Genomic DNA, 14,313 nt, shown 5'->3' with positions numbered 1-14,313 from the left:
CTCTTGGTTAGCAGCCATAATACTTAACCATTAGGCAGCCAGCGTTTCGGAAGTGCTAAAATATCTTTGGTTTTCAAGAGGATTTTCCTAAGGGCTATATATGAGCAGAAGGAATACTGGTGGTGCAGTGTTTAAGTGCTTGGCTGCCAACACAAAGATATAAAAGACGTGGTGATCTGCTCCCATAAAGAATACAGCCTACCCTGAATCTGTGGCCCCTGAACACACTCTTAACCCAGAACTGAAACCATTCCCGAAGCCCACTCTTCAGACAAAGTTTAGACAGGACAGTAAAACAAAAAAATAATACAGGTGAATAGTGTGCTTCTTAGTTTAATCAGATACATGAGACCAAATGGGCAGCTCCTGTGTGGAGGCAGGACAAGAAGGCAGGGAGAGACAGGAACTGGTTGAATGGACACAGAACCTGGAGTGGAAAGGGGGAGTGTGCTGTCACATTGTGGGGATTACAGCTAATGTCAGAAAACAATATGTGTATAAATTTTTGTATGAGAAATTAACTTGATCTGTAAACTTGCACCTAAAACACAAATAAAAAAAAAAAAAAGGAATACAGCCTAGAAAACCCTATGGGGCAGTTCTACTCTGTCACATAAAGTAGACGGCACACAACAACAACATAGATAGCCACTCTGAAATCTTCTTTACAAGAGAGTGTACAGATTATATTATCTATTTTTAAACAATTTTTAACCGATAGAAGAGACTCATCTGTAATAAGAATGAAGGCAGAGAAGAGAAAGGTAGCGAACCATGTAGGTTTGTAGTTATGGTGGTAAAAATGAGGGAATTTGTCCCTGGTGGTTCCTTCCCTCAGTAAAAACTGGGGCAGGAGTTCCTGGGTGACGCCAACGGTTAATGTGTGATGAATGTGCTCGGCTGCTAACTGAAAGGTTGGTGGTTCATGCCCACCCAGATGCACCTTGAAAGAAAGGCCTGGTGATCTACTTGCAAAAAATCAGCCATTAAAAACCATATGGAGCACAATTCTACTCTGACATGCATGGGGGTCTTTGTGAGTCGGAATTAACTCAGGAGCAACCGGTTTTTAAAAGACTGGGGCAAGCTGATTAGCTGAGGGCTACAGGGCTGAAATATCCTGAAATTGTTGGAGAAGAATACCCAGGTGGGGCTCAAGAACCACAACCGTATCCCCAACACTGAATTCACCGAAGTCACACAGCAAGGAAAGAAAATGTGGCAGTGGCATGACGGAGTTGTCAAGTCCCAGCCATACTGCCGCATCACTGTGCAATCTGGGGCAAATCACCTCTCTGATTAGAAGGTGGGGATATTGATGACAACTGTCCCCAGCCAAATTGTTTTATGAACTAACTGGGATAGTGCATATATACTCACTTTATACACTCTACAGTTCTACGGTCCTGTACTAAAATGCAAGGAATGAGAGTCAAGAGTTCCCTCTGCTTGACCCCTTTCACAAATGCTCAACTGTTCATGTGTTATGTACCAAAAATGATAATTTTTATAGTAATCGTCGTTTCAATAAAGTAGCTCATTTAAGTTTTAAAGATTTTTTTTCCCCCCAGAGGACTCAATCAATAATAATAATAAAAAAAAGCTCTTTTTATTTTGAATGAAACAACTGCTTCTTAAATATTATTATTACAAAAATTAGACCATATGGGACAGAAAGATCGCTTACCAATGACCTCTGCAGTTAGTACCCATGTACTTGGCCTACAAGGTCAGTACTAGTCCTAAAAGTCTTATACAATCAAAGCAAAGTAGAAAGAGAATACAAACTTTATAGGAGGTTGAGGGTGAGTAGTAGCAGTTACTTTAATCGTTTTCTGAGCTACAGTCTGAGGTGTTCTGCGAAGTTAACTTTAAAAATTTCTATCAGTCAATATGGAAACCCTGGTGGCGTAGTGGTTAAGCACTGTGGCTGCTAACCAAAGGGTCAGCAGTTAGAATCCGCCAGGCGCTCCTTGGAAACTCTATGGGGCTGTTCTACTCTGTCCTATAGGGTCGCTATGAGTTGGAATCGACTGGACGGCACTGGGTTTTTTGACTTTGGTATCAGTCAATATATATTAATTTAATTGCTGGGCTAAAAGCTTTTCTAGCTTTTTTTTTTTTTATGTTTGTGTTCTGTGGACTCATCATGTGCTTATGGAGAGGAAATATTAGTTAACTACCTTTAGTAAAATAACAGAACATTTTAATTCACAGGTTGAGAGTCTTTAATCAGTTGGAGGATGAACTGAATTCTCATGAGCATGAACTATGTTGGTTGAAAGACAAAGCAAAACAGATTGCCCAGAAAGATATAGCTTTTGCACCTGAAATCGACAGAGAGATAAACCGTTTAGAAGTCACCTGGGATGATACCAAAAAATTGATTCATGAAAAGTAAGTTAAAACTTCCCAGCACTATTTTGTGACACTGGGCCATTGCCTGCTGATTTGTGTTGGTGGAGTCAAGAGCTGAATACCTTTTTTCATCTTAGGTCTTCTGTGTCTCTTCAGTAAAGTCCCACAGAACTTTACTGAGGATGTGTTCTTGAGATAACAATTACACGTGAAATTTGATGTTTAAAAGTAGGAGGTGTCAGCAATTCCAAAGTGCTTGTTTTTAATTAATGTATAATTTATATACATAAAATCACCCTTTTTAATAAGTACAGTTCTATAAGTTTTGACAAACTCATATAGTTCCATTACCTCAAAAAATTTCCTTATATCTCATTGCAGTCAATCCCTTTCCTCACCCAGAGTCCCTGGCAACCCTTGATCAGTTTCCCATCCCTATAGTTTTTTTTTTTTTTTTCCAAAATGACATATAAATGGAATTGTACAGAATCTAGCCTTTTGGATCTGGCTTCTTTTATTTAACACAATGTACGTTCTTGCATATATCAAGAACCCATTCCTCACTCATCAACATGGTTAGGTTTCAAAAACCAGGCCATTATGTGAAAATCACCATAATGTGAAAATGGAAGATGACCACATCATTTCACAAAGTGGTGGAAAATGTAGGTGGGCATTAGATGTCCAACTGGTTATCTGATAGAAATTTTTTACTACTGTCATAAATGTGAAATACCAGATAACAAGATAGTCAATAAGTGAGGAGTAGGTATAGTTAATTCATTTTTATAGCTGAATAATATTCCATTGTGTGGATGTACCACAGTTTATGCCTTCACCAGTTGATAGACATTTGGGTTCTTTCCAGTTTATCAGTTATGAAAAAAGCATCTGTAAATGTGTGCATAAAAGTTTTAGTGTGAACAAGTTTTCATTTCACTTGGGTAAATAAATAGAAGTGGGACTACTGGGTTTTATGATGTTTGCTTAGCTTTATAAGAATCTGCAAAACCATTTTCCAAAGTGATTGTACCATTTTGCATTCACACCATCCATGTATGAGAGTTCCTGTTGCTCCACATGATTTACAGCACTTGGTATTGTCAAGTTTTCTTTAGTTTGTTTGCTAGATATTCTAATAGACATGTAGTGATATCTCATTGTAGTTTTAACTTGTATTTCCCTCATGATTAATGATTTTGAGCATATTTTTATGTGTCCTTTGCCATCATGTTATTTTTTTAGTAAAGTGCTCAAATTGACCATTTCTTTGGATTTTTTAAATTTTATTTTTTTTAATTGAGGTCTCTTAATATATTCCCAATCAAATTCCCAGCAGGATGTTTTTTTTTTTTTTTTTTTTTTGTAGAAATTGACTAACTGATTCTAAAATCTACATGTACAGGTTTAGAGTATCCAATAAAATTTTGAAAAAGAATTGGAGGACTCATATTACCTGGTTTCAGTGTGGTATTGTCTAAAGGATAGACATATAAGTTAATGAAACAAATGAAGAACCCAGAAATAGACTGATAATTGATACAACAGAGGTGCAAAGGCAATTCAATGGAGAAAGAGTCTTTTCAACAAATGGTGCTGGAACAACTGGACCTCCATGTGCATTAAAAAATATGAACCTCAATACTTACTTTGGGCCCACTTACAGTGATACTATAGGACAGAGTAGAACTGCCCCATAGTGTTTCCAAAGCTGTAATCTTTACATGCCCCCACAAGCCTGTCAGTTTATTGTAGTGTGGGGGCTTGTGAGTTGCTGTGATGATTGAAGCTATGCCGTGGTATTCAGATAGCATGAAGGTCACCACGGACAGCTGAGCTTCCAGAGTAAGACAGACTAGGAAGAAGGACCTGGCAGTCTACTTCTGAAAAGAATTAGCCAGTGAAAACCTTATGAATTGCAGCAGAACATTGTCTGATGTAGTGCCAGAAGATGAGCCCCTCAGGTTGGAAGGCACTCGAAATATCTGGTAAAGAGCTGCCTCCTCAGAGTAGAGTCAGCCTCAATGATTGATTGGAGGCAAGCTTTCAGGGCCTTCATTTGCTGATGTGGCATGACTCAAAATGAGAAGAAACAGCTGCAAACATCCATTAATAATTGAAACCTGGAATTGTGCAAAGTATGAATCTAGGAAAATAGAAAATCATCAAAAATGAAATGGAACACATAAAGATCAATATCCTAGGCATTAGTGAGCTGAAATGGACTGGTTTTGGTCATTTTGAATCAAACAATCATATGGTCTACTAGGCCAGGAGCGACAACTTGGAGAGGAACAGCGTTGGATTCATTGTCAAAAACAACATTTCAAGATCTATCCTGAAGTACAATGCTGTCAGTGATAGGATAATATCCATATGCCTACAAGGAAGACCAGTTAATACAACTATTATTCAAATTTACACACCAACCCTAAGGCCAAAGGTGACGAAATTGAAGATTTTTACCAACTTCTGCAATCTGAAATTGATCGACATGCAATCAGAATGCACTGATAATCACTGGTGTTAGTAATGGGAGTTGGAAACAAAGAACAATAGGTAGTTGGAAACAAAGAACAATAGGTAGTTGGAAAATATGGCTTTGGTGATAGAAACGATGCAGGAGATGGTATGATTGAATTTTGCAAGACCAACAACTTCTTCATGGCAAATACCTTTTTCTAACCAGCATAAACAGCAACTATACACATGGACCTTGCCAGGTGGAATACACAGGAATCAAATCAGCTACACCTGTAGAAAGAGAAGATGGAAAAGCTCAATATCATCAGTCAGAACAAGGCTAGAGGCCAACTGTGGATAAGACCATCAATTACTCATATGCAAGTTCAAGTTGAAACTGAAGAAAATTAGAACAACTCCACAAGAGCCAAAGTACGACCTTGAGTATATCCCACCTGAATTTTTTTTTTATTGTGCTTTAAGTGAAAGCTTACAAATCAAGGCAGTCTCTCACACAAAAACTTATATACCCCTTGCTACAAACTTCCAATTGCTCTCCCCCTAATGAGACAGCCCACCCCCCCATTCTCCCTTTTCGTGTCCATTCTGCCAGCTTCTAACCCCTTCTACCCTCTAATCTCCCCTCCAGATAGGAGATGCCAACATAGTCTCAAGTGTCCATCTGATTCAAGAAGCTCACTCCTCACCAGCATCCCTCTCCATCCCATTGTTCAGTCCAATCCCTGTCTGAAGAGTTGGCTTTGTATCCCACCTGAACTTAGAGACCATCTCAAGAATAGATTTTTTAACACTAATGACTGAAGACCAGATGACTTGCAGAGTGATACCAAGGACATCATACAAGAAGAAAGCAAGAGGTCATTAAAAAGGCAGGAGAGAAAGAAAAGACCTAAGTGGATGTCAGAAGAGACTCTGAAACTTGCTTTTGAACATCGAGTAGCTAAAGCAAAAGGAAAAAAATGATGAAGTAAAAGAGCTGAACAGAAGATTTCAAAGGATGGCTCAAAAAAACAAAGTAAAGTATTATGATGACATGTGCAAAGACCTAGATAGAAAGCCAAAAGGGAAAAACACACTCAGCATTTCTTAAACTGAAAGAGCTGAAGAAAAAATTCAAGACTCGAGTTGCAATACTGAAGGATTCTATGGGGAAAGTGCTAAACGATGAAAGAACCGTCAAAAGAAGATGGGAGGAAAACACAGAGCCACTATACTAAAAAGAATTGGTCAACATTCAGCCATTTCAGGAGGTAACATATGATCAGGAACTGATGGTACTGAAGGAAGAAGTCCAAGCTGCACTGAAGGCATTGGCAAAAAACAAGGCTCCGGGAATCAACAGAATACCAATTGAAATGTTTGAACAAGTGGATTCAGCACTAGAAGTGCTCACTTGTCTATGTCAAGAAATTTGGAAGAGAGCTACCTGGCCAACTGGCTGGATGAGATCCATATTTATGCCTATTCACAAGAAAGGTGATCCAACCAAATGCAGAAAATATCAAACAGTATCATTAATATCACATGCAAGCAAAATTTTGCTGAAGATCATTCAGAAGTGGCTGCAACAGTATATTGACAGGGGTCTTCCAGAAATTCAAGCTGGTTTAGAAGAGGACATGGAAACAGGAATATCATTGCTGACGTCAGGTGGATCCCAGCTGAATGCAGAGAATAGTGGAAAGGTGTTTACCTACATTTTATTGTCTATGCTAAGGCATTCAGCTGTATGGATCATAAATTATGGATAACATTGTGAAGAAGGGGTATTCCAGAACACTTAATTAGGCTCATGAGGAATCTGTACATGGATTAAGAGGTAGTCATTCGAACAGAATAAGAGGATACTACATGGTTTAAAGTCAGGAAAGGTGTGCATCAGGGTTGTATTATTTCTCCATATTTATCCAAAATTATGCTGAGCAAATAATCCAAGAAGCTGGACTATATGAAGAAGAAATGGGCATCAGGATTGGAGGAAGCCTTATTAACAACCTGCATTATGCAGATGACACAAACTTGCTTGCTGAAAGTGAAGAGGACTTGAAGCACTTACTGATGAAGATCAAGGACCACAACCTTCGGTATGGAATACACTGCAACATAAAGAAAACAAAAATCCTCACGACTGGACCAATAAGCAACATCATGATAAATGGAAAAAAGACTGAGATTGTCAAGGATTTCATTTTACTTGGATCCACAATCAGTACCCATGGAAGCAGCAGTCAAGAAATCAAAAGACGCATTGCATTAGTTGTATCAGCTGCAACAGACCTCTTTAAAGTGTTGAAAAGTGAGGATGTCATCTTGAGGACTAAGGTATGCCTGACCCAAGCTGTGGTGTTTTCAGTCACCTGATCTGCATTCAAAATCTGGACAACGAATAAGGAAGACTGAAGAACTGATGCCTTTGAATTGTGGTGTTGGTGAAGAATATTGAATATATCATGGACTGCCAAAAGAACAAAAAAGTGTGTCTTGGAAGAAGTACAACAAGAATGCTCCTTAGAAGCAAGGATGGCAAGACTGTGTCTCACATACTTTGGACATGGTATCAGTAGGGATCAGTCCCTGGAGAAGGACATCATGCTTGGTAAAATAGAGGGTCAGCGAAAAAGAGGAAGACCCTCAAGAAGATGGATTGACACAGTAGCTACAGCAGTGGGCTTAAGCATAGCGACAATTGTGAGGAAGGTGCAGGACTGGGCAGTGTTTTGTTCTGTGGTGCGTGAGTCACTATGAGTCGGATTTGACTTGATGGCACCTAACAACAACGACAACAATTTTTACAGGAAAGGCCTGTCACACACCTCTTTTCACAGAGCCACTGATGAGTTCAAACAGCCAGACTTTTGGTTAACAGCCAAATGATTAACCACTGCACCACCAGGGCTCATAAATAGGTACCATACACATAAATAGACCTAAACACAAAATTAAAACTATAAAACTTCTAGAAGAAAATTTTTGTGACCTTGGGTCTGATTTTCTTTTTAACGACATTTGTTTTTTTAGTATAAAATTTGTTATGAAACTTTAAAACTATAAAACAAATTAAAATCATGCATAATTCTTCTACAACAAGCAATTAGTATTTACATTTTGCTGTATGAGCTACTTATTTCATCTATGTGTAAGCGTTTTTAAAAAAAGGAGAACACAGTTTATAATAACCTGTTGCCGTCCAGTCGATTCTGACTCATAGCAACCCTATAGAACAGAGTAGAACTGCCCCATAGAGCTTCCAGGGAGCGCCTGGTGGATTTAAACTGCAGACCTTTTGGTTAGCATCTGTTGCTCTTAACCATTATGCCAATAGGGTATTAATTTAGGCTTTAAGAAAAAAATTTTTTTTAATTGTGCTTTAAGTGAAAGTTTACAAATCAAGTCAGTCTCTCATACAAAAATTTATATACCCCTTCCTATGTCCTCCTAGTTGCTGTCCCCCTAATGAGACAACAAACTCCTCCTCTCCACCCTGTATTCCCTGTGTCCATTCAACCAGGTCCTGTCTCCCTCTGCCTTCTCATCTCTCCTCGAGACAGGAGCTACCCACATAGTCTCATGTGTCTACTTGAGCCAAGAAGCTCACTCCTCACCAGTATCATTTTCTGTCTTATAGTCCAGTTCAATCCCTGTCTGGAGAGTTGGTTTTGGGAATGGTTCCAGCCTTGGGCTAACAGAAAGTCCAGGGACTATGACCTCCGGGGTACTTTGAGTCTTGGTCAGACCATTAAATCTGGTCTTTTTATGAGAATTTGGGGTCTGCATCCCACTGTTCTCCTGCTTCCTCAGGGCTTCTCTGTTGTGTTCCCTGTCAGGGCAGTCATTGGTTGTAGCCAGGCACCATCTAGTTCTTCTGGTCTCAGGCTGATATAGTGTCTGATTCATGTGGCCCTTTCTGTCTCTTGGGCTTATAATTACCTTGTGTCTTTGGTGTTCTTCATTCTCCTTTGCTTCAGGTGAGTTGAGACCAATTGATGTATCTTAGATGGCTGCTTGCTAGCTTTTAAGATCCCAGATTCCACTCACCAAAGTGGGATGCAAATGTTTTCTTAATACATTTTTTTATGCCAGTTGACCTAGATGTCCCCTGAGACCATGGTCCCCAGACCCCTGCCCCTGCTACTCTGGCCTTCAAAGGGTTTGGTTGTATTCAGGAAACTTCTTTGCTTTTGGTTTAGTCCAATTGTGCTGACCTCTCCTGTATTATGTGTTGTCGTTCCCTTCACCTAAAACAGTTCTTATCTACTATCTAATTAGTGAATACCCATCTCCCTCCTTCCCTCCCCACCCTTGTAACCATCGAAGAATATTTTCTTCTGTGTATAAACTATTTCTTGAGTTCTTATAATAGTGGTCCTTTTGCAACTAATTTCACTCAGCATAATCGCCTTCCAGATTCCTCCATGTTATGAGATGTTTCATGGATTCATCATTGTTCTTTATTGTTGCGTAGTATTCCATTGTGTGAATACACCATAATTAATTTATCCATTCATCTGTTGATGGACACCTTGGTTGCTTCCATCTTTTTGCTATTGTAAACAGTGCTGCAGTGAACATGAGTGTGCGTATATCTGTGTGAAGGGTCTTTTTTCTCTAGGATATATTCCAAGGAGTGGTATTACTGGATCATATGGTAGTTTTATTTCTAGCTTTTTAAGGAAGCGCCAAATAGATTTCCAAAATGGTTGTACCATTTTACATTCCCTCCAGTAGTATTTAAGTGTTCCAGTCTCTCCACAACCTCTCCAACATTTATTATTATGTGTTTTTTGGATTAATGCCAGCCTTTTTGAAGTGAGATGGTATCTGATTGTAGTTTTGATTTGCAGGTCTTTAATGGCTAAAGATAGTGAACATTTCCTTACGTATCTGTTAGCTGCCTGAATGAATGTCTTCTTTGGTGAAGTGACTGTTGATATCCTTTGCCCATTTTTAATTGGGTTATTTGTCTTTTCGTTGTTGAGTTTTTGCAGTATCATGTAGATTTTAGCGATTAGACATTGATCGGAATTGTCAGAGCCAAAAACTTTTTCCCAGTCTGTAGGTAATCTTTTTACTCTTTTGGTGGTGTGTTGAAGCCCCCTACTATTATTGTGGAGCTGTCCATCTCATTTTTCAATGCTTTTAGAGTTTGTTTTATGTATCTTGATGCCCTGTTATTGGGTGCATAAATATTTAATATGGTATATTAGGCTTTTAAAAAATTTAACCATGTGCCCCAATCTTTTTCCATTAAATGGGTGTATCAAAATTTATTGAATGATTGGCCTACTTTTACCATTTAGGTTGTTCTTTTTTTTTTTCTTTTACTATAAATAATTCTGTGATTACTATGATTTTACCCAAATCTTGGTACAAATTTTTTGTTTAAAACTTTCCTAGGTGTAGAATTGTTGGGTCATAGTTGTATTGCACTTATAAAAAAACTCTATCTTCTTATTTTGATTTAATATTCAATGAAAATTTATGTTACTTTGAGATGGAAGAGAAAAACTTCATACGTATTTGAATTATTGAGCAGTTTTTTTTCCTTTGTGCACAATGTACACCATTATGAAGTAATTAAAACAATATGTTAAAAGGCATCTTAAAGCATACAAATTTGGCTGATTCACCTAAATAAGTTTGTATTGTCAAGAGTGTAAGTATCTTCTTTCTCACTGGGTTCATAGATTCTGTTTTAATGGATGTGTGCACTCTTCATCTGTGAAGGACGTTTTAACATTAGAGTTAAATTGGATTGACTAGCACTATTTTGGTCCCAGGAGGTAGAAATATGGTTTTCTCTTGGTTCCAGATAATAATAATAATAAATGTTGGAGAGGTTGTGGAGAGACTGGAACACTTAAATACTACTGGAGGGAATGTAAAATGGTACAACCATTTTGGAAATCTATTTGGCACTTCCTTAAAAAGCTAGAAATAAAACTACCATATGATCCAGTAATACCACTCCTTGGAATATATCCTAGAGAAAAAAGACCCTTCACACAGATATACGCACACTCATGTTCACTGCAGCACTGTTTACAATAGCAAAAAGATGGAAGCAACCAAGGTGTCCATCAACAGATGAATGGATAAATTAATTATGGTGTATTCACTTCTCTTTCCTGAGCCATGACAATAAATGATGTGTTTAATCATTATAGCCAGGGTCAATGCTGTGGACTCATTGACTTAATGAGGGACTACCAGAACTTGAAGTCAGCTGTATTGAAAGTTCTAGAAAATGCCAGCAGTGTGATTGGAATCAGAACTACTATAAAAGATCAAGAGGACCTAAAATGGGCATTATCCAAGGTAATAATTTAAAACGTATTCATTTTGGTAGACTAGGTACCTGTTTTTCACTCATAGTGAAATTCTCTGCACAGCTCTTCTTGTCATTACATTTAGGAATGGATAATTTTTTTTAGAAAGATTGATATCTATGATTCCAGCAATTAAAGAAAATTTTATTTTATATATAGTATATATTTTAATATTTTATATAATTACATATATATAGTTTTTTTTAGTAGATACGCTTGCATTGTTTATTAATATTGCTACCTTCTACATGAGTTCAACCGTGAAGTAAATTCTTAACAGCAAATGGTTTTAAATTCTTCACTTATCACTGACTAATTAATTAAGGAAACATTTATTGCCATAGCATGAAGCTGCCAAGAATGACATGAATAAGAAGCAGAAAGAGTTGGATAACTTTACCAGTAAAGGAAAACACTTGTTGTCTGAGCTGAAAAAAATTCACAGCAGTGATTTCACCTTGGTGAAAACAGACATGGAGAGCACGGTGGACAAATGGCTGGATGTGAGGATAAGTGCCAGTTTAAATATTCACATCTCTCAGTCACAGTTTTCAGCAAAGATTTGAAAATGTGGATTTTATCTTTAGCTTTTAGTGCTACATGTAAAATGATATTCTGAAGAAAAATAGTGTCCATGTAAAAATAGTGAAAAAAATTATTTTCAATATTTTGTTAAAATTTACTGGCAGATTTTCTGGAATTTCACTTGCTTGCTCCAATCCTAATTATAACTTTAAATGTTTTTATTCTGATAACTTTTGAATTATGAATAAAATGGAAGACTCATTTGAAAACAGCCTACAGAATATTAAACCATAATATATAGTAATTTAAAGTAATAAGTCTGTAATTTTGTACTGGAAAACATTGGACATGTAGTTTACAATCTTGGGTTTTAGTTCCTGTTCTGTCACTTACTAGCTATGTGACTACAGAACAAGTTTTTTGATCTCTTCAGAACTTTGCATCTCTATCCATAAATGCTTACATTATTATTCTTATTATTCAAGAGTCACCACCTCCTGTCTAGGTTCAGAAGCTTAACCTACAGTGAAATTTAATTCCTTTATAGAAGCCAAATTAGTGAAGTTAGATATTAATATTTGGGTACTATAATCAATGAATTTTTGAGCCACACCTTCTATGCCTCCATTTTGAAAAGGATATTTGTATTATAGGAAGAAGAGTAGGCAAATTATACTGTACTTTAGGCAAGCAAAATTCCATGCTTCCCTATGTATTTACTTATTCTCTGAATCTAATTATGGCCCCTTCCTATATCTCAGTATTACAAATAAAAGTGATTATTATAGTATTTTCAAAAATAAATATAATAGTATTTATTTCTATTTCATAATATTCAACCTTACAGTGAATTATACACTCTCATCACTAATTGATATGGCTAAGTTCCAAAGACCAGGTCATTATGTCAAATCAGCATTATGTGAAAATTGAGGTTGACCACATCAGATTACAAAATAGAGGATGACTACATCATTACATAACTGCCAAATTACATCATTACGTAACTGCCAAGCCACTGAGAATCGTGGCCCAGCCAAGTTGACACATAACCTTAACCATCACAATCAGCGTTACTCTTGCCTTGCACCTCGGCTTTTGTTACTGCCAGGCGTAAGTTGTTAACGTGCAAAATAGTCAGATAATAGATTTTTATTGTTGCATAAATATGAAATGTTGGATAACTAGATAGTAAGTGAGGAGAAGGCGTATATTATAGAAGATTCCAATAGACCTGTGAACATTGGCATCCCAATTTACAAATTGAAATCTAATGTCTCAGAAGCACTTCCAATGACGGAAGTGTTCATAATGATAACATTTCCTTGATCTGAGTGTGCAATTAGCTTACAACCTTTTTTATAAGAATCTGTTTTTCAGTTAAAATATAATGTCATGATTAGGAAGCATTGATTTTTAGGACTTTGGTGGAGGAATGAGCTTTTTCAAGTCTCAGACTTAATGACATGGCTGCTTCTTTCTATCCTAGGTATCAGAGAGAATTGAAGAAAACATGGATAGGCTGAGGGTAAGCCTGTCCATTTGGGATGATGTCCTTGCAGGTAAAGATGAAATCGAGGGGTGGGCAAACAACTCTGTCCCACAACTGGCTGAAAGCATCAGCAACCTGAATAACAGCCTTAAAATGGAAGAATTTCTTAAAGAATTTGAGGTAAATGGACAAAGCCTGTGTATATGAGCATGCGATGTGTTGTTAACCAGAAAAAAAAAATTTTTTCTCCTTTTTTAAGCCATTACTCCTTTGAGAGAAATATATGAGTGTAAAAAACTCTTGACTATCTTGTTACTTAAAATTTAAAGAGGCTGTGGATAAGAGTTTATGCATTTTTATTGCTTCTTAGTTGGGATTTCTTAATTAAAGAAGCATTTGTAGAAATATAAAAGTGTAAAATCTATAATTTTTCCCAATGATTTGAGAATATGACACTTTCCTACTTGAAAAGCAAAATTGAAAGTGTCTAGTAGTTTAGCATCTGTTTTTTCTTCACTTAAAAAAAATATGTTTGCTGAATACTTCCCACGTGCTAACCACTATGCTGGGTGCTGGGTGGTCCTTCCCACTTTCTTTTTAGTGATAGGAAAGACGTGAAGATGGGAGTGTCACGGGCTATCAAAGAAAGGTTCTGGCCTTTTAAAATTCTAGTCACCAACTTTTTTTAAACTCATTTGATGCCCATCTCTCGCATTCAGTTATTCATTCTTTCCACAAATTCTAATAAGCACCTAATATATGCCAGGTACTGTTTTAGATGCTGAAAATGGTAAAACAGTCAAAGTCCTTGGCCTCATGGAATTTACATTATAATGTATATTATATGCAAAATATCAGTTAGTAATAGGGCTGTGGTGAAAAATGAGACGGGTAGGGGAAAACAGAGTGGCGAGAGATAAATGCTTCACAAAGCAAGTGATTGACTACAGTCTGGGAGAGGGCAAAGGCTGTTTCTTCACCACTGAGTCTTCTGTAGCCCAGCCCTGTGCTTGGCACATACATGGAACTTGACAGATACCTGAAGGAATGACTGTAGTCTGAAAAATACAGCTAAATGAACTTTATTACTAAGTGGTCCAGCTATCTTTGACCCAGAGAACATTCTAG

The 14,313-nt window shown here is 37.2% G+C and overlaps 1 protein-coding gene across 11 annotated transcripts in view; it reads left to right on the top strand.

Moving 5' to 3' along the window:
* Positions 1-14,313, top strand: part of SYNE1 (spectrin repeat containing nuclear envelope protein 1) — a 556,892-nt gene that overhangs the window by 244,340 nt on the left and 298,239 nt on the right. For all 11 annotated transcript variants that reach the window (XR_010323142.1, XM_064292282.1, XM_064292277.1 and 8 more), the window contains exons 40-43: positions 2,218-2,397; positions 11,007-11,157; positions 11,513-11,671; positions 13,183-13,365. Coding sequence is in view for 10 of the 11 variants with exons in the window: in XM_064292282.1 (XP_064148352.1) it covers positions 2,218-2,397; positions 11,007-11,157; positions 11,513-11,671; positions 13,183-13,365 (673 nt within the window). In the remaining variant the exon portion in view is untranslated. The remainder of the gene's footprint in view (positions 1-2,217; positions 2,398-11,006; positions 11,158-11,512; positions 11,672-13,182; positions 13,366-14,313) is intronic.

This window comes from Loxodonta africana, chromosome 1 (assembly GCF_030014295.1).
Source record: "Loxodonta africana isolate mLoxAfr1 chromosome 1, mLoxAfr1.hap2, whole genome shotgun sequence".
Lineage (NCBI taxonomy): Eukaryota > Metazoa > Chordata > Mammalia > Proboscidea > Elephantidae > Loxodonta > Loxodonta africana.
This window is presented reverse-complemented; position numbering and strand designations above follow the sequence as displayed.